The following is a 23,809-nucleotide window of genomic DNA, read 5'->3' on the forward strand; positions in this document are numbered from 1 at the left end:
CAGTATTGGGGACGACCCCAGTGCTGTTTGAGTGCTCAGGACCGCCCCCAGTGCTGTGAGAGAACTCATTTACATACCAACAAAAACTGGGATTTCTACCGAACGGTGGCACGGAGAAGACAACTAAAGGTAGGAGAAGAATAGCCTTTCTTAGGCTGAGGCCCCACAGTGCAGAAACGCAGCTTCTTTTGTTGCAAATGTTGTTGCGTTTTTTTGAGCCAAAGGCAAAAATGGCTACAGAGGGGATGGAGAATATATAGGAAATTCTTATACTTCTCACTTCTGCTCAATCCACCGCTGAGTTTGGCTCAAAAAACCACAACAAAATCTGCAACAAAAGAAGATGCGTTTTCGCACAGTGGGGCCTCGGCCTTAAGGCTATTCCTACGTGGTAGGCAGACAAAAATATTCAATGGTAGGATCCCTTTAATATCTGACTAGTTTCAGTTCTGAAGTAGCACAAAGAATAGCAACCAATCACAGAACAGCTTTCATTTTGTATTCTGCTACTGAATAATGAAAGCAGAATTGTGATTGGTTGCTTTAGGCGACTGAGACAGAGCTTCTTTTAATCTGCCCGTGTCTCTCTACTGGGTTTATATGCTAAGGTTGAGCTATTAAATGCACCTGGTACATGGGCTGTGCCATAGCCAAAATGTGTGAAACCAGCCTTAGACCCCATACACATGACTGTAGTCCATGTGCTATCCATTATTACGGATCCATAATAACCATATACAGGTCCATTCATTTCTATATACCCATACACACATCCGTAGATTTTTATGTCTCATGTGTGGGCTGTTGGATTGAGCTTCAAAATATGGAAATGGTCCTATGTCTATATTTTGACCATTTTAAAGATAGGGGCTATGGAAAACACGGACTTCACACAGATGTCATCCATGTGTGTCTGTCCCGTTTACACAGACCTGCACGCAACTTCGGTCATGAGCATGGGGTTTGAAAGGGTTTGCCAGGGTAAATAAATGATGTCCTATCCTATCCTTAGGATATCCCATGTGTCAGACCCCTGCGGATCTTCAATTGATGGCTAAGGACAAGTCATTTATTAAAATGTCCCAGAAAACTCCTTTAAGTCAGTCTGCTTAGATATCTTTATATGGTAATTTCTTAGACATTGTTAAATGCAAGGTGTATATATATGTGTGTGTGTGTATGTGTGTATATATATATATATATATATATATATATATATATATATATATACAGTGTATGTGTGTGTGTGTTTTTTTTTGTTTTTGTTTTTTTTTTACACTACAACATTTTGTAGCCCTTACTGTTCTGCAGTTGCATAAAATGTGCGGGGCTGTGACTATCTCCTGTCTCTGAAGTTCATGTTGAAAGGGTGTAGGGTGCTAGTGGACTTGAAGGTGCTAATACCAGGCACCTCACCTTCATCTGATGGAGACTGTAAATGCACAAACACAGAACAATTGATTCATTTGCATAATGGCTGTTTGTTATAGATACGCAAATTCCTGTCCTCCTTGTTTGGACACAATAGGACTTTACATTAAAGAGACCATTTGCATAGTGAATTGGATGTACAGGGTTTTTCGTTAACCCATGACAACTAACATGGCACTATCTAGAATGCCCACAGAGCCGCTCTTGCTTCATCGGTTGAGTCGTTTAAGGCTCTCGACCTTGCAAAACCCCATATTATAAAACACCATGACCTCGTAAACTTTTGACACTGGTATATTGTATGTATTGTTAGTGCTGCAGAGAAACCCCACTTGATCTCCAGATCTCAAGACCCTCCTCAGCCCCCAGCAGGGTCCATGTAAATGCCAAAAGCTCCTTATCCCTGAGCTCGCAGCTCATCTGCATAAGCATCCAATCTGCCCATGTGCTGAGCATAATGTGCAGATTGTAAGTGTGTAATGATGGGCATCTAGTCTCCGCCAAGCCTGGCATTTTCTGGATTGGGTGAGGATTTGCTCATTATGGAAGGTAATATTCTGATTAGACTGTGGGGCTGTGCCAGGAGGTCCTGGTGCCGCTCCGCTATCACTTTCTGTAAATTCTGTAGGTTCATTTAAGGCATGTAGTGATGACATCCAGTAAGCTTTCACGTCAATGAGATTTTCAAAGACCAAATTCCTGATGCCAAAAAAGGGCCTGGTGCCTAAATAAAGATTTCTGTATTGGTGGGAATTTATTTTTGTTGCAATAGTTTTATGTATTTTGTCAGTTCCATTGCAAAAATTTTTATATCTTCCCTAGTTTGCAAAAAGGAAAAAAATTGAGTGTTTTTTTTTCTTTGCTTTCAGTACAAAAAAAAAAAAAAAAAAGTATGTATAATATATATATATATATATATATATATATATATATATATATATATATATATATATAACGTGCCATATTGAATTTTTGTGTTGGATACAAATAAAATTCCAGACTCAAATAATGCAATTTGTAGATATTTTATTGTTTGTGCTCTGCTGCAAAATATTGTATATTTTGCCCTGGTTTGCCAAGAATAATATGATGTATATGGAATCAAGATGCAAGTCAATGCATATCCTAAACACTTCACAAAAGGACATGGTGTATCCCCATATCCTGTATCTTGCAACATGTTTATTTATTTTTTTAGGGTGTAATTTAGGTTCTCAACCATGAACTGCAGTAATCTAGAAAGAATAAGGGTGATCAGTTCCACTTAGATAACCCCAGGGTAATAAAGACCCCCCCCCCCCTTGCTCTTCCCTCCCCAGGCCAGAAGTGACCTTAGGGCTTGAACTGTGTAGTCACATGACCAGCTTGTAAACTGACCTGTGAGTGAGGAAGGGTCCCTGTCCCTCCCAGCCCTCAGAGAAGACTAGGCATTTCAAGCAACAGGAGAGGTCCCCATCATGCTGCTGGGTGCATGTTGACATGCCCAGCTCCATGGCTGCACATCAGCACACACAGCCAGGCAGGAGATGGATACATGGGAAGGTATGTACAGTACTATGGAGCCAGAGCCTGTATCAGGCCATATAGGTCATTGCGGGAGGAGGAACACAGATGATGTCTGCTCGGACTATGGCTTGTTCTTATGACGAAATACAGGCAGACATCAGTAGTGGATATGTCTATATGCTGCTCATATAAATATATATTTATACGTTATATCATTTAGTTTTGGTTTTTTATTTAAATGTTGTTGTTTTATATGTGCTTCACTACAAACATTGTACTAGACCTAGAGATTGTTTAATGTCATATATAAAGCGCGGTATGATCTAGTACGTTTATGGGAATTAGATATATGCACAAGAGGGGGGATTGTAATAACCATTAGGTATTACAGCACCATGGAATTAATGGGGCTATATAAATAATAATAATATGGAATACCTCCCTGGGGCAGGACTAATGTATACTGTATGGGACAATGACTGGGGAGGTAAAATATGTAGGTACGTGGAGTGTAAGGAGGGCAGGCCTAGGCAAGGAGAGGAACTCTTTCAGTTTCGCAACCAGGAAAGGAAGTTTTGTAAACTTCAGTCAAGAATGTGTGGCTAGTTCCTGCTCTGGACAGGGCTGGCCTGCTTTGTAAGGAACAAAAGCTGTCTATCTTGTATCTGTCTGTTTTTCCTATCTAGAGGTCCCTCATCTGTGTATCTGGTATCTATCTGTGTATATCCTATCTATCAATCCTGCCTATCTAGCTCAATTCTGTGTTTTTTTTTCTTTCTATCTCTTATCTATCTTTATCATTTCTTTATCTCTGTGGTCTATCTGCTATCTGTGTTTCTCATTATCATCTATCTCAAATCTATATATGTTATCTCTTTATCTCATACCTGGTTTTTTGTTATCTATCCCTTATCTTTCTATAGTATATTGTATCTATTTATCCATCTAATATCTATTCGCTATCCCTGTTCTTAGATGAATCACTCATATCTGCCTCTTTATTTCAGTCACTAGATCTCTGTAGATGTGTATTATGTTAGTATATGGGCACATATGGAGATACGATTCCAGTTACTTCGCCATTACCTTTTGCGCTGTTACTTACATACGAGCCGTTTATCAGATGAGTGATTTTGACTAGTTGTTTCCAATTTACACAAGCCAGATTTATTATTCCCATCTATATGGACACACCATGCATACATCAGTTATATGTATTGGTACATGGGTATGATGGCGATTATGTGCTACTTAATGTGTGTTGCGGCGGAAGGGCGGGGGGCCGTCCTTGCGTCACATTAGTTTGCGACAGCTGGGCAAGGGTGTCACAGGATTAACAGGCAGCTGTGAATGAAGGCTGTCTCTGATGAGAGATTTATGTCATTACCTTGGGGCGCTATCTATATATACACACATACACGTATACTATAGAGGTGTGTGACTACAGCAATACCAATACAAACCTTTGGCCGTATCAAGATATATACACGTATACTATATAGGCATGTGACTAGAGGAATGCCAGTACAAATTCTATGGGATACAGTAATAACTTGTCTAACACCCCACTTCAATTTTGTTTTAGCCACAACTAAGTTTCCAAGGAGCGTTTGACAGTATGCTTTTACCTAGTTGCGTATATGCAATTTTACATAACTGGGCGAAATAATCCATGATACCTTCTATACCCTATATACCACACAGTATATAGGCCACTTATAGCATATGCTTATTATAGTCCACCCTGGGCCAGTAATTGCCCTATGTAAATGGCCTTTTAGTCAGAGCAGACGTTTGTACCATTAAGCTGAATGATGTATTGGGGAGGGGGCTAATCTCAGCTAAGCTGACCAAAGACCTTCTATAATTAAGATATACCATCGTTATTGGCCATTGTCTTCACTAGGGAATATTCAGCTAGCCCTGGTTGGTCATTCTATTGTAGACAAGTGGCACCAGGATGGGCAGTACAACTGGACTCATATAGTCTACCAGTATGATGTGGGGAGGGTGTGACACTATCTTGGCTATCACAGTTTTGAAATGGGTGGGATCGTGCAACATACATGTCACATATACATAATTCTCAGTAGGGTCACACCATACAGGAGAATACGAATTGTGAGGCCAGTGGTGGACACACCACTTTTTGCACTGTCCAGTCATCTGCTCTCATGATATAGGGCATATTGGCCGCGATAAGAGGTTGCAGTTGCAACTTTATAATGGCCGACTCTGCATATTTATTCATTACAATAGAAGATTGTCTGATTGGATGTCTCGGGGAGTCATTATTTGCTTGATGAAACTCTAATCCCCCCTGTTTGTATACAGGCTTATCCCTGTGGTGCTTCTGTATCCAGCCAAATTCTGCATTGCCTTTGTTACAACATTGTACCCTAATCCTAAATACATAGGATATCCTTGGTTTGGCCATTCAATGCAAGGAATGTGGGACACTGGTCATCGCCATATCCCAATTTTTTTTTAAATATTTTGTTTCTGCATGGTTGCATCACCTGATGGCTTCATCTGACATGGAGGGGTCAGTCCCCTGACAAATTCAGCAAAGCAGCAGAATCCAGTCTTTCAGCACATGGGTTACTGTGCAGGAAGTCCCCTGTGCCGAGGGGGTGGGGGGTGAGTGGGTGGCTTCACAATGTATGCCTGTTGGGGGGAGGTGGACTTCAGCATCTGTAAGGGATCAATAAATGACAAGACCCCTTCAGCCCTTTGTGTTTACCTTTTAATTGAGAGTAATCATTTTCCAGGGTTACAAGCAGAAGGGTCAAAAATCAGATCTCACCATTTGACTGGTCTTACAGTAACCCACCCACCCAAACAGACAGAGGAGATCCAGTTCTGCAGGAATTCCTTTGGATAGTTATGTTAGGATTTCCAAATCTGGCCAAGGAATCTACAATCCCCTTCTTTTACTGTAATCTTGTAAAATTTACAGTCCTAAAACCATCAGTACAGTGTGAAGATGGTACATTTCTATACATAATGCACTACAATATAGCTGGTGATACCATTGCTTTGGTTATTGATCTCTATGGACGATTAACTAATCATCCAGAATATAAACCCTTTGTCCAGCGTTAGACTAGGTTTCCTATGGGCCCATACTCCATCTATACTAATATAATCATGTCCCTTTAATGGCACACAAGTGTCATATCCGCTAGGTATAATAAGATATATGTGATGAACCAAACAATAGACCCTAGTCTCAAGTGATTGACAGGCCCAAAAGAGTTTGCCATCTCCTGGTTATTTGGGACCCATTATTCTCTCCAATCCAACCCTGCCTATGTCTGCCATGTATATTGGTTAAATACTATAACTCTAGGCCTTATAGTACATATCGGTCCATTATTTCCCAACTTGGTAAAATATAGGTTCAGCTTGGTAAGCTTTAATAAGTGGATTGTGTATAAAAAGGTCAAGATGCAGGATTGGTTCCTGTTACTTGAACAAAGGGTTAATTATGATCTTGCAGCCCTCAGAGAAAATCAGGCTATTCTGCTCCTTGTGCCGATAAAATGGAGGAAAATCACCACCTATCGATTTCTGATTTTGTCAATTGGAATATTTTTCTGCCATCAGCGATGTGAAAGGATCCTAAGGCCTTGTTCACATGACTGTGAAAAACAGTCATGCAGCCATTTGAAGAGGAAAAAAAGTGGGATTTACACAGCTGTCAGAAAAGAAATGCTCCGTTTGTCATTTTTGACGGAGACCAATATAGACTTGTGAATACAGCCATAGACTTTGATGGGTTTTAAAATTGTTGTATGATTATGGCCAAAAACAGTCTGTGAAAACCAGAACCCGTGTTCACGAAGCCATAGCTATTAGATAAGTAATTGACCCAACCTGACAATTTCAACCGCTTCAGACTTTTTCGCTCTTGGGGAGAAAGGCAGCTGCCGAAAATGAAGGCCCTGGAGATTTTATGTATGGCTGCCATTTTTGGTATTAGAATATTTTCTAAATCTGGTTCTGTACATTATAAGATGAGATGTAATTTCAGTCTGTAATAGGTTTCTCTTTTATAAATGGAGTTAATGTGCCTAAAAAAAATGTTCCTTTGCATCTAACTTTTCAGGTTGAAATGTTCAGTTCCTGGGCAAACTTGGCACCTGAAATTCCAGATTTTACCTTCACTAGCTGGAGCTCTTAGCTAACAGCTATTCCTCCTGACCCACTCATACACATGCAAGCTCAGCGTATAGGTCTTTTCATTGGAGAGGAGATTATGGCGGTTTATTTCCTGGGTGTACAATGCATCGGACACAATGAAAACATATCATTCTTGATCTTTGTTTTTTACCTGAGATAATTTGCTTGGGGAAACTCAGGAAGCCCCCCCCCACCACCACCACCATACGCAAATGGTGACCAGTGACCAAGGTGATTTCTGCTAAAATCTGCCTTATCCTAGACTATCATGAACTATACATTACTCTGTCTTATCACATACGTGACTTGCACTTTGATAATTTTTAGGTTTCTCTTCTTGATTCATGCTCCCATTTTTGAAGACCTTCATAGAACCTTAAATGTCCATTTTTTTGGAAGATTGCTTTATTATCCAACCCACGTCGCTTCCATGGTCATTGAGATAAATGTCCATACAAATTTTTGGCATGAGCCATTGACAAGTAGCTTTCATTTGACAATAAACTTATTTTTATACAGGCCCCTTTTCCCCGATTTCTTAAGTAATTTGTGATCTGAATAGTTCAAGTTATGTTTCCTTCTAAGCTCTAAATCATTTATTTATTTTGAAGCTCTAAAGTCTGAGATTTATCTTTCTGCCCTCCAAAAATGTGCACTCTCTCAGTAAGCTCTATCTTATCTTACCATTCAAAGCTCCATGGAGGTTTTATTTAACTCATTGAAGTCTGGATCTTGTTGCTGATACTGTAACCACTGTTATCTTGTGAAACCCTAGATCTGTTGGGCTTTTTGTTTCACCCTATAACCTCAAGCCTTCTGGTTTTTGATGGACATAGTGAAATGCTGTAAGACATGGAGTTCTACCAAAAGTCCAGGACCTTGCCAATACCATATTAGAGATTTCTCCATCGTTATCATGCCATTGGTTTTATCTATTTGCTATTGAACCTTTGGATCATTCCTGTTTAAAAAGACTTGCTTTATTTAGTATAGAGGCCAGGTATTTTTGGACGGCATCAGGATCTTTAAAGAATTTATAATTATGCTGGTGATGTCACTGCAAAACCTATATATTGTATAAGGACATGGAAAGAACCCCACCGTGACCTTTGAAACAATGCCCCCTTTAATGTGAGAAGGGGGAGGCTTTACAGAGCAGGAGCCATAAAATTCTACAGGGTTCAAGATGAGGTTGAGTTGTGAGCTTTGTTGGTTTCACACACTGCAACTATGTTTGCTTTAGCACTTCTGCTGCAATGAAGTTGGCCTGCAGAGGTTGCTCTAAAGATAAACTCCAGCTTGTGGTCGCCACATGTTGTTGTTGTCCTCCTTGTTACTCCCATCTCAAACTATAAACTATATAATAATCTAGAGAGCCAATTTCTACAAAGCTTGGGATACATAGGTGGATGATGTTTCTTCTTCATGGGATCCATTAAATATTTTTAGATTTAGTTGGCTTCCTTAGTATGTATGTATGTATGGACATGACGTATCTTCTACATGAGGTTCATGAAATAGTTTTAGAATTAGTTGGCTTCCTTAGTATATGGACATGACGTATCTTCTACATGGGGTTCATGAAATATTTTTAGATTTAGATGGCTTCCTTAGTATGTATGTATGTGTATGGACATGACATATCTTCTACATGGGGTTCGTGAAATATTTTTGGATTTAATTGCCTTCCTTAGCAGGTTTATGAGCATGACTGTTTTCTACATGGATTACATGAAATATTTTTTAGATTTAGTTGACTGCGTTCGTATGTAACCCATACAGGACATATATCAGTCTCAAGACTGATATATGTCCTCTATGGGTTACTTGAAATATTTGTGGGTTATATTGGCTTTCTTATGTGTTGAGGCTGATGTTTCCCCTACAGTTATTTTAGGATTTTGTTGTCTTTTTTATTTTCAGGAAAACTTTCAATGTGATATTGGGGAGATTTGCCAAGCTAAATGAGCCATAACTTGTTCCCAACAAAAAACTGCAGTATATGTTTGCACCACAATTGTTATAGTTTAGAGAATTTTTATGACCCACTAGACTGTTAGGAAAAAGGGCATGCTATAAAATTGGTCTAAAATAAGCCATTCAAAAGGTGGTGTAAGGAAGACAAACATGTCGAACTTGTTTGGCAAGAGACTGCGAGTTTGTCATACAGGATAAACCACTTTGATATATTTGGCGTTTCTTCTACCTGCCTGGGCTAGTTTTATGCTGATTTTAAGACCAAATTAAAAAAAATTTGCTCCATTGAGTTCTTCTCAAAAACTCCATATCACTGAAGTTGACTGGAATATCTTTGAATGATTCAGGCATCAATCGTTTGGACAGCTTAATCCAAACATGGGCTGTTGTTGGACCACCAGGTATCTACTCCTATACGGCCAAGAAGATGGTCCAGACTAATTTTATCATCTATGTCTATAAAATAGACCTCTGTAGTCCAAAAGAACCGTCTGCATATTTAGCTCGTAGCTCCCATTTTCGCTCATGTGCGCTAAGGCATGATGGTGTGCACTCTCTGGACGATGGTTTTGGGTTTTTAGTATCACGATCTCTGGTTTTCTGGTTTAATATGACTCCCAGGCTACCATGACACCACCTAGTATTATATATAGTAAATATAGCACTTTCACACTCTTCACTGATTTTTGTGACTTTTTGACATTGCTCCTGTTGTTGTGTTTTTGTCAATAGATCATAATGAAGATTATTGCTATAGCGACGTTGTTAGATTGGGGCCACAAGGGACATCACAGTGACTTTCTTCTTGTGACTGTACTAATGTGTGGGTGGTCTTGATGCCTGCCTGCCTGCTGTTGTATGTATACACGTGCTTGCGCTCCTACATGAATATTTTTGGATATAAATGATCATTTAAAAAAAAAAAAAAAAATTATTTTTGAGTACATGATGTGTCCAATATTCTGTTGCTTTTTCCTTCCTCATCAGCAAAATAAAAACATACTAAAATTTGTCCTGTAACCCTAATAGTGATAGCTTTACATTTCTTTTCGATATGGAAGAGCAGCCTCAAATATCAAGGTTAAAGAGACTGGTTTGCTTATTAAAGCGCAGGGAGCATAGAGAGGTCAATGGTAATGTTGCCTGCACTCCACCCAATACTGTGCAGTATAACACAAGGAGTCCTCATTAATATGCAAAGGAAGCAGAGAGCATAGGGTCATGAAATCAATAGGGCCTTGGGAGTCCTTAATAGGGTCATCTGGAATTCCTACAGGGCCTTGTAAAAATCCAAAGATTCTTATCCTCCAGTTTTCGTTCACTGCCACAAAGTTCAGCTGCCAAGAATAGTAAAGTGAAGTAGGTGACATACAGTAATTCTCCGTGGAATGTGCGATTCCTCCTTGATCGTGTGGAAAAGGGCAACATTAAACAATTTTGATACCTTGGAGACTATTCTGAAATGTGATTATTAATTTATGCATACAATAAGTCTTGGTAGCCATTCACACATTTAATTTTTAGTGAGATTCTTTATTTTTTATCTGGTCCTTTTTAGGTAACTTTTTGGCATCTAAAATAATATATGCATTGGTACGTTTAAGATTGCCGTACATGTTAGACTAATGATGGCCAAACCCTAGGTCTCTCTGACCATCTAATGCAGGGGTAGGGAACCTTCGGCTCTCCAGCTGCTATGAAACTACAACTCCCAGCATGCTCCATTCACTTCCATGGGAGTTCCAAGAACAGCAGAGCAAGTATGCATGCTGGGAGTTGTAGTTTTGCAACAGCTGGAGAGCTGTACGTTCCCTACCCCTGATCTAATGTGTACAGCCATGCCCCAACTCTCCCCAATGGCAAATGACTCTGGAACAAAAGGCCAGATGTGAGTTTCAACCATGGTCGTGGAGTCGGTAGCCTAAACGCACCTATTTTCCCACATAAAGGACTAACAGCCATAGTCGGGCAGAAGCAGTAAAGATCCTAAAGGCCTTAAAGGTCTTGGATTGCAATCTGATGAAAGTAAATATATAATGAACTATAAATCTCATTAATTATTAATAATTGTAAATAGATTTATTTTGAAGCCAATACTGGTCCTGACTCCGACTCCACTACTCTGACTCCACAGCCCTTGTTTCAACATGCGTGAAACTTTTTGTACTTTGGAAGATAAGTCGTCGCCAGTGGTGTCTGGCAATAGTTTACTCCGCTCTACCCATGCTAAACACATGTATGCTCAGCCAAACTGAGCTTGCCTATGTATGGGAGCCAGAAATATAGCTGATAGCTATCTTATGTGTATGGCCGGCATTATTCTTTATGCAAAGAGAAGTGGCCTTAAGATGTCATCCTCTCATAGAGGCTACAGGATAAAGTAATTAAAAAATGTGTTGCAAAAAGTCTGATGTAGATTAGGTCGGGCTTCTGAAGTAAATGGCCTTTTGCATAGATAAGAACCATGTATGTGAAAAGCCCACATCCCATGTTTGATTTTGATTCAAGAGCCCTGGTTCTGCCAACCACTGAGCCTAGATATTAGATCCATACCAGGCACAAGCACTTATTATTTCTTGACATCTACTTAGGCTGTCCAGCTATTTCTATGGAGTAGGGAGAGGTTCACAGCTGCCATATACCTCCAGCAAATCTCCAACCTCATCAAGTTCGCTCTTTGATGTCAACAATGGTTGTCCGGCAGTGTCATCTTCTGGTCATACACATTAGATTGTATATAAGGCCAGTAATCATAATGGGTGTATAACAATTGATGGTTTGTACAGGCAGACACCCATTCATTATGGTAGGGCTGTGTTATGCTGTCACACAGGACTTCAAGGGGACCTCTTACACATCCTGACGTGTCCATTTTAGCAAACAATTGTATTCCCTTAATATAGGGAAGCATTTTTTTGGTTTTAAGCTGGCTATAAACATTAGATTTTAAAGAATTTGCCTGACCAATGTATATGGGGGCCTCCCGATTCTCCATCCATGGCAGAAGTAGCGGACAGATATTTCAACCACTCCATCCTTTTGTTCTTTGGGAGATAACCTGCCTTAAGAGGTCTTTGGCAGCTGCTTCTCTCCTCTTCTATTTCAATACACAAATGCCACTTGTGCATGTAGCCAAGCATGCATGTGTATGTACGGTCATCACCTACCTCACACCACCTTGTTTTTCATGGACACACATGTGCTGGCACTCTCCTTGTGATGTGACCAGCACATAAAGTTCCCATGTCAAGTATATTATTACCCACAGAGCATTCCACCCAACATGGGAGATTCTCCCACTCCAGGATGCCGTGAAGTCGCCCTCTTTTTCAGGAGCTTCTTGGACGTAGTATTGGGAGAGTTCCAAGTACGATCATGTATGGTCAGCTGCGTCGTGCCTGTTCCTCTGTTATTCCTACTAGAAATATCTGACTATATTTACAACTGAGCGATACCAGTTGGGTAAGTCCTCCATAGTCTGGCGCTCTCCAATCAGTGTTGACTCTGCAGACACACTTTTTTTTGACAAGGGGGAAATGGTAAATCTTTCTTACATGTCTAGAAGAAATAACAAAGGAGTGGCATAACAAAGAGTTCCAAGAAAAGATGCTCCAAAATTCTTATTTAATGGGGAAAGCTAAAACCGACATGTCAGGAGATTGGACAGATGCCCTCTCAGTTTTTGTGTCTGATAAACATTTTTAGTTTCTTATAAGAGAATAAATTACCCTGAAATATGGCACAATCTTTTGTATCAGTGGAGTCTTTGATGTGTAAAGCTGCTGACTCCTAGGATAAGAATATGCAATACAAGACAATGAGCCGCGGTTTCCACGCCCTTACAACTGCTGCCTATAGACAGCTGACCATACACTACAGGACCTACATGTGCTCCCTATACTTGGCCCTGTGCCTGTGTGGCACAACCTGTTATTGTTGTCAGACAAGTCTTGTCAGTTTCACAACTTCATGGGGTTGTGGTCCGGAGATGACCTCACACAGCTGAGGTTATATTTTGATGTATTACCACCAGTGTGGTTTATGTCCTACCTACATACAGGGCATACCTCTCTGAATTCAGTTCACCATACAGCCATTACCTGTATTAAACCTTTCAATAAAGAGCTGACCAAAAAGAAATTGTATTATAATTTTTTTGCTAGAAATATTGTATTGAACAATAACCTCCTTGGGTCCGTTATTAAGAGTATTCTGCACATGAGTGTACATACAGAACTTTTGAGGCAACTTACATGGTGCCTATGTGTGTGGGGGGGTGCATCTTAAGATGGTGTCATACAAGGTCAGTTTAAAGTCTAGTGTTCTCCTACAACCCAAAGAACTCCATAGCTTTTTGCCCCTAATCTAGATGCTTGTTGGGTAGGTTGCACATAGTGAAGGCCATATTATAATATTATAGAAACGGCAAATGGGCCAAGTACACTATCTATACAGCTATTCACTCAGTTCACTTAATATACAAGCCCTCTGTGCCTGCTCCACTTTCATTTATCATTCTATGTGTATTCTTGTCTACACCGTAATTCTTACATTCATTGACTATCAAAGGAGTTGACCGGGATATTAAAAAAATAAAATAAAAATATCACCTGGTATGTGCTTGTTGGTCTCACTGGTTTCCATTGCTGCAGTCATGTGCCATATGTGTGCCCGTGATCGCTGAAACCAACCACTGGTCTTAGCGTGCTATTGTAACAAGGGCATCTACGAGCACATGGACAAATAGGCAAAGAACATCAAGAACTGCCAGTGTGTATATGTTACTGGTTTATTTTAGTTCCTTCCCTGCTTTTAGTAAATAAAAAATCTGAGACAACCCCTTTAAGAAGTCTCCTCTACAAGCATTTTAAGGACTAGCAAGCTACTGAATTTCTGCAGGAATTATGGAATGTAACCGGTGACTTATACATAAGATCATATTTTTTGGTTAAATGGGCCTTCAGTATCTTTTGTAAATTACGTAAAGGTTTGAAGATAGCACTAAAAGAAAAGACAGTGACAAATCCAATAACCTGGCATGCCATGGGAAGGTTAATCCCATCCCTATATTTTATCTGATGAAGCATTACAGAAGATTAGAAAATTCAAGGCTACAAAGCAAAGGAGCAGGAATTGGGGATTGTTCTAAGTCAGATGTTCAAACAGATTAACAGAGTTGTCTCAGTGATCTGCAAGTGGAGCATTCCTCTGCTGAAGACTTCCAGCCCCAAACAACCTCCCTGAGAGGCCGTAAATAACATGCTTAGAATTGACATCAACAGACCAAACAGGCATCTACACAAGACCGCAGCAGCCTGATACTGACCTCGCCATAAACCGCTCACCAAACCACAAAAAACGTACTTGCCTCTCCACCAATATGTTTTGTCGAGTTTTAGCCTTATCCTTGTGTGCTGTATATTCTACACATAGGTAGTCCCTGACAATACCAGTTTAGACAAATCATGGAATGAATCAACATTAAAGTAGGAAGCTGTTCCTGATCGCGCCTGTCCTGACCCCTGATCAATCCTGCCCTGACCCAGCCCGTCTTTATATAGTTTTGGTGCTTTGGGGTACATTTTTGCATTACTAGGCAGGAAATTTAGATGACCACTAGGTGTTTTGTTTTTTTGTTCCTGAAGGAAGGTTTTTGGACCACCAAAAGGATGTCCACTGTCTAAGTCAATAGAGGAGCCTTTATGTACATTTACTCAAAAAACCCATGATGAGCAGGAATGAACTTCTTCCCTTTCTATTCAGGAGTTTGTCCAGGGTTCAGGAAGCTCCTCTGTCTCGGAGTGACCCCAAGTCCCATTCAGGCTTTATGGTGACCAGGTTGTCCTGATCTGTACAGTAACATTGAATAGATCTCCCCCAGGAATGCTGGCCTATTGATCCCCAGCCATTGTCCACTCCCTGCTCCTCCCTTCTTATAAATAGCTCACAGTGACAGGTTTGTGACATTTCTTCTTCTTGAAAGGAATTCCTGAAACCCAAAGCGTCCTTCCCCTTTTTTAGCTAAATTAAAATGTCTTCCAAAAGCCAATGCAGACCTCATAATCCTTGAATGAACTCTTAAGGTTATACCATGACGTCTATAGTGTAATGCATAGCGGTTGAACAGCGGAATACAAGCCAAATTATGTGCAGATGTCCGATTATATGTCCTTTTCTTAATTTAGGTGATTGAAGGCTACCCAAGGTCTTGTTTTGTTGAAATTGCTGGTGCCTTCTAAAATTGGCTAAAAAGGGAAAATGCACCGATCATCATTGATAATTGGTACAGTGCTGCGGAATATGTTGGTGCTATATAAATAAAATTTATTATTATATTACTTGTTGTAGTCTTCAGTCAGCACAGTATATTCTGGTGATGGCGTATAGCATCTTAGGAGGTCCTACTAGTGGTTTGCATCTGAAGCCACATCTCATTACTACTAAGCCAAGTCTCTTAGAGACATGGGGCGACTTTGCAGCAGGTTAGCCGCAGCAGCATTGCCAGTAGTAAACCCGCTGTGATGTACAGAATCACCGTAGTGATCTGGATTTAAACAGATCCAATCCACACAGTGCAGGAAAAAACCTGCAGAGAACGCAAAGTCAATTATTGACTTGTTTTTAACCCTTACATTGCCTGGGCAGCTTCCCTGAAATTGTGTTTGAAAGCCTTGAAAATGATTGAATTTTTTTTTTTATTTGCTGCAGACTGGAGCCATGAGGCCTTGGCCCATAATACTCAATAAATTTGGAGGCATGAGCACCAGTGCTGTAGAAATCTGGCACATTTTCATTAATAAGTCTGGCCTAATGTGTATAGGTTACTAAGAGTTTCATCAAAATATTGCCCAGAATGATCAAATGTTTCCATTACAGTAGACTGTAAGGTTTATGGATCATAGTTTAATCCACATACACAAGGCTCACGTTATGGGTTGGCATCCTGTTCAGTTGCTCCTGGTACATTACCTCTATGCGTAAAAGATGACGTCCTGGTTCCCAGACGTAGTAAATAATGTATATCAATACAGTAACCTTACCATGCTACATAATGTGTAGTGTTGTTTATGGTCGTTTTTACTTTACTCTTATTAAACCACAATATGGTGTATTATTTTTGCAGGCTCTGATAAATGGATTGTATGGTTATCTGTACAGTGTAGATGGAGCGTGGATGGAAAGGCACAAACCAATGTAAATCCTGCCTTGCATAGTCCATGCATCTGTCTGTATTATAGCTTAACTACATGTTTTCTGTCCTAATGGGGTTTTCTGTATACAGAGGTCTCTGGGCCTCCAATCCCCAACGTCTCTTTATACATATGGATGGTTATAAATCAATACATATTCAGTTTGCTCCTCGGTTGATTTATTATGGGTGTTGGCACATGTAGTTCCCAGGGGTTATTGTGGAGTAATAGGGTGTTATGTCGTTTACTTTACTTTATGTCGTCTTTGCCGCTGTGTAATACATGGGCCGCCTTCTATACCGCTCAGCATTACATAGCCCTCTGAAAATCCTTCAAGAAAAGCAGCTGACGTGACTTGTATCTAGATAGATTATTGTTCCTGATCAATACTATTGGCATATGACAGATGTAGCTGAGCTGGATTTGTCATCACACTGTTTGATGATGTGGCAGTGACAGCAATTAATATCATTACTAATACTACTCTGCTACATCTGTTTCTCTCACAAATAGCCAGGAAATGTAATTATTTGCTGCACCAAAGTGATTGTGTAACCAAACATAGATGGGGCAGAATCAGATTTTACACCTAAACCCTAATAAACCAAACCCAATGTATCCCTGCCATCAGTCATTTTTCCATCCAATGTGCTGATCTATTAGAATTGCACCTGCAGTCAATATCTAATCCCTTAAAAAGGATCTTTTACAATCTCTTTATTTCCATTAATAGTCGCTGCTCCACTGATTTTGGCACAACTGGAATGTTTTCTCTAGCCCCCACAGTTCCTGAGCAATAAGTGCAGTTAGTTGTGGGGCCTGATATGGTAACTAGACTCTGTAATGCCAAGTGGGTGGAGTCAGGCAGGAGCAGGCAAGGGGGTGTGACTCAAATCTAACCAGAGGTTGCCCCCTTATCTGCTCCTGCTTGACACCACCCATTTGACGGTATAGTGTCTAGTTAGCATATCAGGCACCAAAACTGCATTTATTGCTCTGGAACAGTGGGGTCTAGAGACAAAATTTTTATTGCTTTGGGATCAGGGTGGGTACACCTGTTAAAGGATTGAAACATCTAGAAGTGCTGAAATATTGCATTTAATTCACTGGGGATGGAAGGAGGGACACATGACAGGCCCCATTTGCTTACCTGGTCCATGGGGTTTTTCATGGTGGCCGCTGTTTTAAAGGAAAACAATAGCTGCTGTATATATGATATGTTGTTTTTAACTGATGGAATCTGCAATGGGGGGGGGGGGGGGTGATCAAAATAGAGATTCCAGCAAAGGTGTGAACTCTGCCCAAGAGTATATTCTGAGCAATAGAAATCCCATTTGGTGTACTGCTAGCTGCAATCTGCTATTCCCTGTTATCGGCCATTTTAGGCTCTGTAGAGTCTGATTGTAGTGTACAAAATAATGTCTGCACTGTGACCATTATCTCGTGTGTGTGTGTGTGTGTGTGTGTGTGTATATATACGGTTGTGAGACCCTCCAAAAACATTTCCATACACATGTATAATGAGCAGGGGATTACTACGTCTGTAAAATCCTCATATGTAAGGGTTAACCCTTGAGCTCCCAGTGATGTAATCTCTAGCCTCTACAGCAACAAAAAGGGTTAAAGTAGTTTCATGCCGGCTTTTATGGTTTGTCAGATAGAACAGAAAATGTAAATTGAATGTCCGCGAGCTAGAAGAGCTGTCATGTGAGATTTGGTATCGTCTGATGGTAACTTTCCCACTGCGACAGAATTGGGCTGCCGACTCTGTGAGCACAATCCTAGTTGGCGTGCCGTCATTTTCAGGGACGGAGATGTCAGTGGAAGAGAGGAAACTGCCAGAATGATGACTGGAGTATTCTAGTTTGTTAACCTAGATGTATCCTCATTATCTCGGATCTGCGTTTAATCTTATATCATGCTTCACATTGCAAGTCACTTAAAATAAGTCTCCTTAATGTATCTCAGCGCTTTATCTCACTGTGGGGTTTACTGGAAAAATCCTCTGGTTTAGGAAGAAAGCAGGATATATATATATATATATATATATATATATATATATATATATATATATATATATATACACTCACCGGCCACTTTATTAGGTACACCATGCTAGTAACGGGTTGGACCCCCTTTTGCCTTCAGAACTGCCTCAATTCTTCGTGGCATAGATTCAACAAGGTGCTGGAAGCATTCCTCAGAGATTTTGGTCCATATTGACATGATGGCATCACACAGTTGCCGCAGATTTGTCGCATGATGCGAATCTCCCGTTCCACCACATCCCAAAGATGCTCTATTGGATTGAGATCTGGTGACTGTGGAGGCCATTGGAGTACAGTGAACTCATTGTCATGTTCAAGAAACCAGTCTGAGATGATTCCAGCTTTATGACACGGTGCATTATCCTGCTGAAAGTAGCCATCAGATGTTGGGTACATTGTGGTCATAAAGGGATGGACATGGTCAGCAACAATACTCAGGTAGGCTTTGGCGTTGCAACGATGCTCAATTGGTACCAAGGGGCCCAAAGAGTGCCAAGAAAATATTCCCCACACCATGACACCACCACCACCAGCCTGAACCGTTGATACAAGGCAGGATGGATCCATGCTTTCATGTTGTTGACGCCAAATTCTGACCCTACCATCCGAATGTCGCAGCAGAAATCGAGACTCATCAGACCAGGCAACGTTTTTCCAATCTTCAATTGTCCAATTTCGATGAGCTTGTGCAAATTGTAGCCTCAGTTTCCTGTTCTTAGCTGAAAGGAGTGGCACCCGGTGTGGTCTTCTGCTGCTGTAGCCCATCTGCCTCAAAGTTCGATGTACTGTGCGTTCAGAGATGCTCTTCTGGCTACCTTGGTTGTAACGGGTGGCTATTTGAGTCACTGTTGCCTTTCTATCAGCTTGAACCAGTCTGGCCATTCTCCTCTGGCATCAACAACGCATTTCCGCCCACAGAACTGCCGCTCACTGGATGTTTTTTCTTTTTCGGACCATTCTCTGTAAACCCTAGAGATGGTTGTGCGTGAAAATCCCAGTAGATCAGCAGTTTCTGAAATACTCAGACCAGCCCTTCTGGCACCAACAACCATGCCACGTTCAAAGGCACTCAAATCACCTTTCTTCCCCATACTGATGCTCGGTTTGAACTGCAGGAGATTGTCTTGACCATGTCTACATGCCTAAATGCACTGAGTTGTCGCCATGTGATTGGCTGATTAGAAATTAAGTGTTAACGAGCAGTTGGACAAGTGTACCTAATAAAGTGGCCGGTGAGTGTGTGTGTATGTGTATATATATATATATATATATATATATATATATATATATATATATATATATATCATCAGATCATCTATGCATGTGATCAATTGGATCATTCTTCAAATGGTGGTTCCATATAACAGGTGATAATGTGATCCAGAATGGATTCATATAGAAAACCAGACATGTAGGAAGAATCTTTAAGATTCCAATGTCTGTGTTTCTAGTGGTGCCTTATCTCCATTGAAAACATAGGATTGAGCATGTTGAAACTCGGCATGCCCCATCCTTTGTTTCCCCTCAATGTCTGCTGGACATCTAATACACATTATAAGTCACTTTTTATTAACAGGATTGTCTACATTAGGAAATAAGACCCTGACAGTAAGCGAATATAGGGGTTTCCCACTGCTGAGACCACCCATAATTAGCTGTGCTTCGTGAGGTAACATGTTAGCAGCTATTCAGTTTCCCTGCAGCGCCCCTACAGGTGAAAGAAAAGCATGACAATTTCTTTTGATGAGCTGTAATCCAGGGACTTGCTCGATTTAGCTGGCAGCCCCTCTCCTCTAGCTATGATAGATGACTGTGATATCCAGGAGATATCACCCCCCCCCCTCCCCTTCCAGCTAAGGGAAGCCTGTCACCAGAACTAAAAATACTGACTCAAACTTAGTTTTCCCCACTGAGGGTGTAGCCATTACTCCAAATAGGTAACACTGACCGCCCACATTACTCCAAAGAGATCATTTGCATATTGACACAAGCAGTGATCTCTGCAATGGAGGCAACGATTTACAAGAGGAGAATGCTGTTTGGGTGACCCTAACCTGTGTGTCTGTGGGGCTGGGTTTTGTGATGGACTTCCTTCTCTGCATCCCCTAATTTGTGTGAAATAAGGGGGGGGGGGCTTCAATTTAGGGTCCATTTTGTTTGCTAAAGCTGGTCATACACTTTAGATAGCGATCAGATGACATATGTTTCTCCCATACACATGCACACTTGATTTGGCCAAGCATGCATGTGCCTAACTGGGGAGAGGCCACTTCAGACCTCTGACAGCAAAAGCCATGTTGATATCCAGCTGTCCAATCCTTCTTTCCTCTGACCTCTGCTGTCAGGATACCCCCATGTACATTGGGTGGTGGGCAGGTGTGGCTGAACTTAATCCACTGGCTTTGGTTGTGTCTGTAGAGACAGAAGACCCCACAGGTTCACACTGCCCATTGTGATAGGCACGGGCTACGTTGGAGCCGTACTGTGTTGAAGATTTATTCTGTGTATGATAAATGAGTTGGAGATCAGTGCAGTATATCTACATCTGACCATTAGGCCCCGCTACCATATCTGTGTGCACACGGCCCTAGGCATCTCTGCCCTCATCTCTGCTAATTATGTTTGTATGCTTTTGCTGTGCGTGTAATAGGCCGGAGGATAGCTTTATTAAAGTAGCCATGCCTCATTTATTTGTAATTGTATCCTGGGCTCAGTAATCCTGTACATTGGGATTATAATAAATCACTCGTCCTATATTGTCTACTGCAAATGATTAGCTGGCGATAAGGAGCAAGCGGCTGCGATTCTGTGTCTACTGGAGTGACACTGCTTAAAGGGATTCTACAGGATCTGAAAAACGTCTCTGCTGTCCTCCAAGAATAGCGCGTTGCCTGCCCACAGGTTGTGTGTGGTATTGCTCTGTGATTCAGGGGGCTGCATTGACCACATGTCCCTTGGGCCTTTCCCATCTGACCATTATCTGGACATCACATATTATGTGGAAAATGGGATTGTACAGGTTTAGACCACCATGGCTGCTTTCTTGTATAAACAGCGCCACACCTGTCCATAGTTTGTGTGTAATATTGCAGCATAGCTGCAGCCATGTTGTTGTGTAACTTCGTACTACTTCATCGGTAATCTACTTCTGTGTTACATGTACTTCTCGGTCTTCATTGTATACTTCTCCCTCTCTTGTAGATGACCGCGTTGACCAGAGAGCGTGCCTTATCTGTGGGGATCGCGCCACAGGCCTGCATTATGGCATCATTTCCTGCGAGGGATGCAAAGGATTCTTTAAGCGCAGCATCTGCAATAAGAGAGTGTACCGCTGTAGTCGCGACAAGAATTGCGTCATGTCACGCAAGCAGAGAAACCGCTGCCAGTATTGCCGACTCCTCAAGTGCCTCCAAATGGGGATGAACAGGAAAGGTAATACACAAATGGACCATGTTTTAGATCCCCCCCCCCATCTGAGACATTTCTGGTTTATTGATTTAATATAGCATAAATGTCTGGTGTCAATCGGGTGCTGCCCCATCTGGTCTCAAGTTATGGGATGCCATGGCCGCTGCTCATCAGGAGCAGGCAGCATGTGCACGGTCACTTGCCATGGTAGTGTATAGGTGAACTGTAAATTGCCAAGTACTCACTTGTCTGATACATATCTCACTGTGCACATGTGGCCACCACTTATCCAATGGAGGTTGGGGGTAGCAGACACCTCATTATCTATTATTGATGAGTGTTAATGCACAGTACTTTTTTTTTTTTTTTCCCCACTCAAACAGTATGTCTTTGGAGTGTGGGATGAAAACCTACAAACTCCTTGCAGATATTGCCCTTGACATGATTTGAACCCAGGACTCCAGCTCTGCAAGACTGCTGGGTTAACCAATGAGCCACTATGCTGCCTCAAATCAGTACTTTAAAGAGTTTTCCCCATATGGAACAGTTGGAAAGTGAATAACTTGTAGATTGGAGTATCGCTTAGGCCCCACTGATAGGAGAATGGGGTATTTTTCTCCTTATTCTAAATGGAGTGGTTGTCGGGCTTCACCTACATCTCTGCCTTCATTTTAATGACAGTGGAGTTCTGTACTTGGCTCCTTTGCCACTCCCCTTAAATTGTTTGGAGCTACCCACTTCCTGACCACCACTCCATTCAGAATGGGGGACAAAAATCCTCCGTTCTCCTGATTGGTGGGGACCTCAGTGCTCAGACCCCCACTGATTTGCAAGCTATTCCTTATCCTGTGGATAATATCCCTTTATCCCCATACACATTACATAAATGTTGACCAAACCTGCCGATGTCAGAGAGACTAGCCAAACATCAAGTATCTTGGGGAGTCGCCAGTGGACAAGTTAGGGCCAGTTCAGGATGGATTCACACTCGTGCTCGGTTTCAGTTTGGGGATTCCATCCCTCATTCTGCTTGAAAAATGCAAGCAGAACTTTTCTCTCTGCATTTTTCAGGTGGGAACCTATTATAGTCTATTGCAGGAGTCCCGAACCGCCGGTCCGTGGACCAGTACTAGGCCGTCAGCAACACTGACGCTTGGTTGTTGCTCATTGGGATAAGGTGAGCAAAGTGCGGGGTTGAGCCGGAACCTGCTGTATGTCCGGGATTCTAGTACTATGCAGGACATGCAGCGGGTCTTGGCTCCACCCCGCACTCGCCTACCAAACTTTGGGCAACTACATTACACGTCACTTGCCCCTGTGACATGTAATGTAGCTGTAGTGAGGCTGTAGTGAAGTTAATAGCAGCATTAGGAGTGATATCCGTCATCAGTAGCCATCTTCATAACCTGCAGTGTCGTCATCAGTAGCCATCTTCATAACCTGCAGTGTCCGTCATCAGTAGCCATCTTCATAACCTGCAGTGTCCGTCATCAGTAGCCATCTTCATAACCTGCAGTGTCCGTCATCAGTAGCCATCTTCATAACCTGCAGTGTCCGTCATCAGTAGCCATCTTCATAACCTGCAGTGTCTGTCATCAGTAGCCATCTTCATAACCTGCAGTGTCCGTCATCAGTATTCTACACCCCCATGATTAACCCCGCCCCCAACCACAACCCTTCCCTGCCCCCAACCACACCCCTTCCCGTCCCCACTGGGCTATAGAAAATTGTCTTGCTGAAATTGGTCCCTGGTGGAAAAAGGTTGGGGACCACTGGTCTATTGGGTCCATGGGTTACTCAAGCGGACCCGAAGAATAGAAACCTGATCGCAGGTGTAAACCTAGTATCAGACAGATGAAAACTAAGAGGAATTGTAGTGGACTTCCACTTCAGATGATTCTTCATTTTCTGGTCTTTTAGTTCCATGTGGTGGTAACTCGAAGAAGAGCGATCACTCATTCCACGGATTTTCAACGTCCTTGTTCAGTCTTTGCCTCCTATTGAAAACATTGAAAGGCAGATTTAGGGCAGAATTTGTTTGAGAGGTTAAAAGTAATAGCTCTG

At 41.5% G+C, this 23,809-nt stretch overlaps 1 protein-coding gene across 2 annotated transcripts in view; it reads left to right on the forward strand.

Annotated features, from left to right (window-relative positions):
* The first annotated feature begins 1,903 nt into the window (after positions 1 to 1,903).
* NR6A1 (nuclear receptor subfamily 6 group A member 1) overlaps positions 1,904 to 23,809 on the forward strand; it is a 46,946-nt gene continuing 25,040 nt past the window's right edge. Inside the window, exons 1-2 of one of the 2 annotated variants that reach the window (XM_075260581.1) lie at positions 1,904 to 1,980; positions 21,539 to 21,769. In XM_075260581.1, the coding sequence (XP_075116682.1) occupies positions 1,974 to 1,980; positions 21,539 to 21,769 (238 nt within the window). In that variant the 5' untranslated portion in view covers positions 1,904 to 1,973. Of the gene's footprint in view, positions 1,981 to 2,847; positions 2,974 to 21,538; positions 21,770 to 23,809 lie in introns of those variants that run through there. The other variant, XM_075260580.1, reaches the window with a different exon arrangement.

This window comes from Leptodactylus fuscus, chromosome 11 (genome assembly GCF_031893055.1).
Source record: "Leptodactylus fuscus isolate aLepFus1 chromosome 11, aLepFus1.hap2, whole genome shotgun sequence".
Classification (NCBI taxonomy): domain Eukaryota; kingdom Metazoa; phylum Chordata; class Amphibia; order Anura; family Leptodactylidae; genus Leptodactylus; species Leptodactylus fuscus.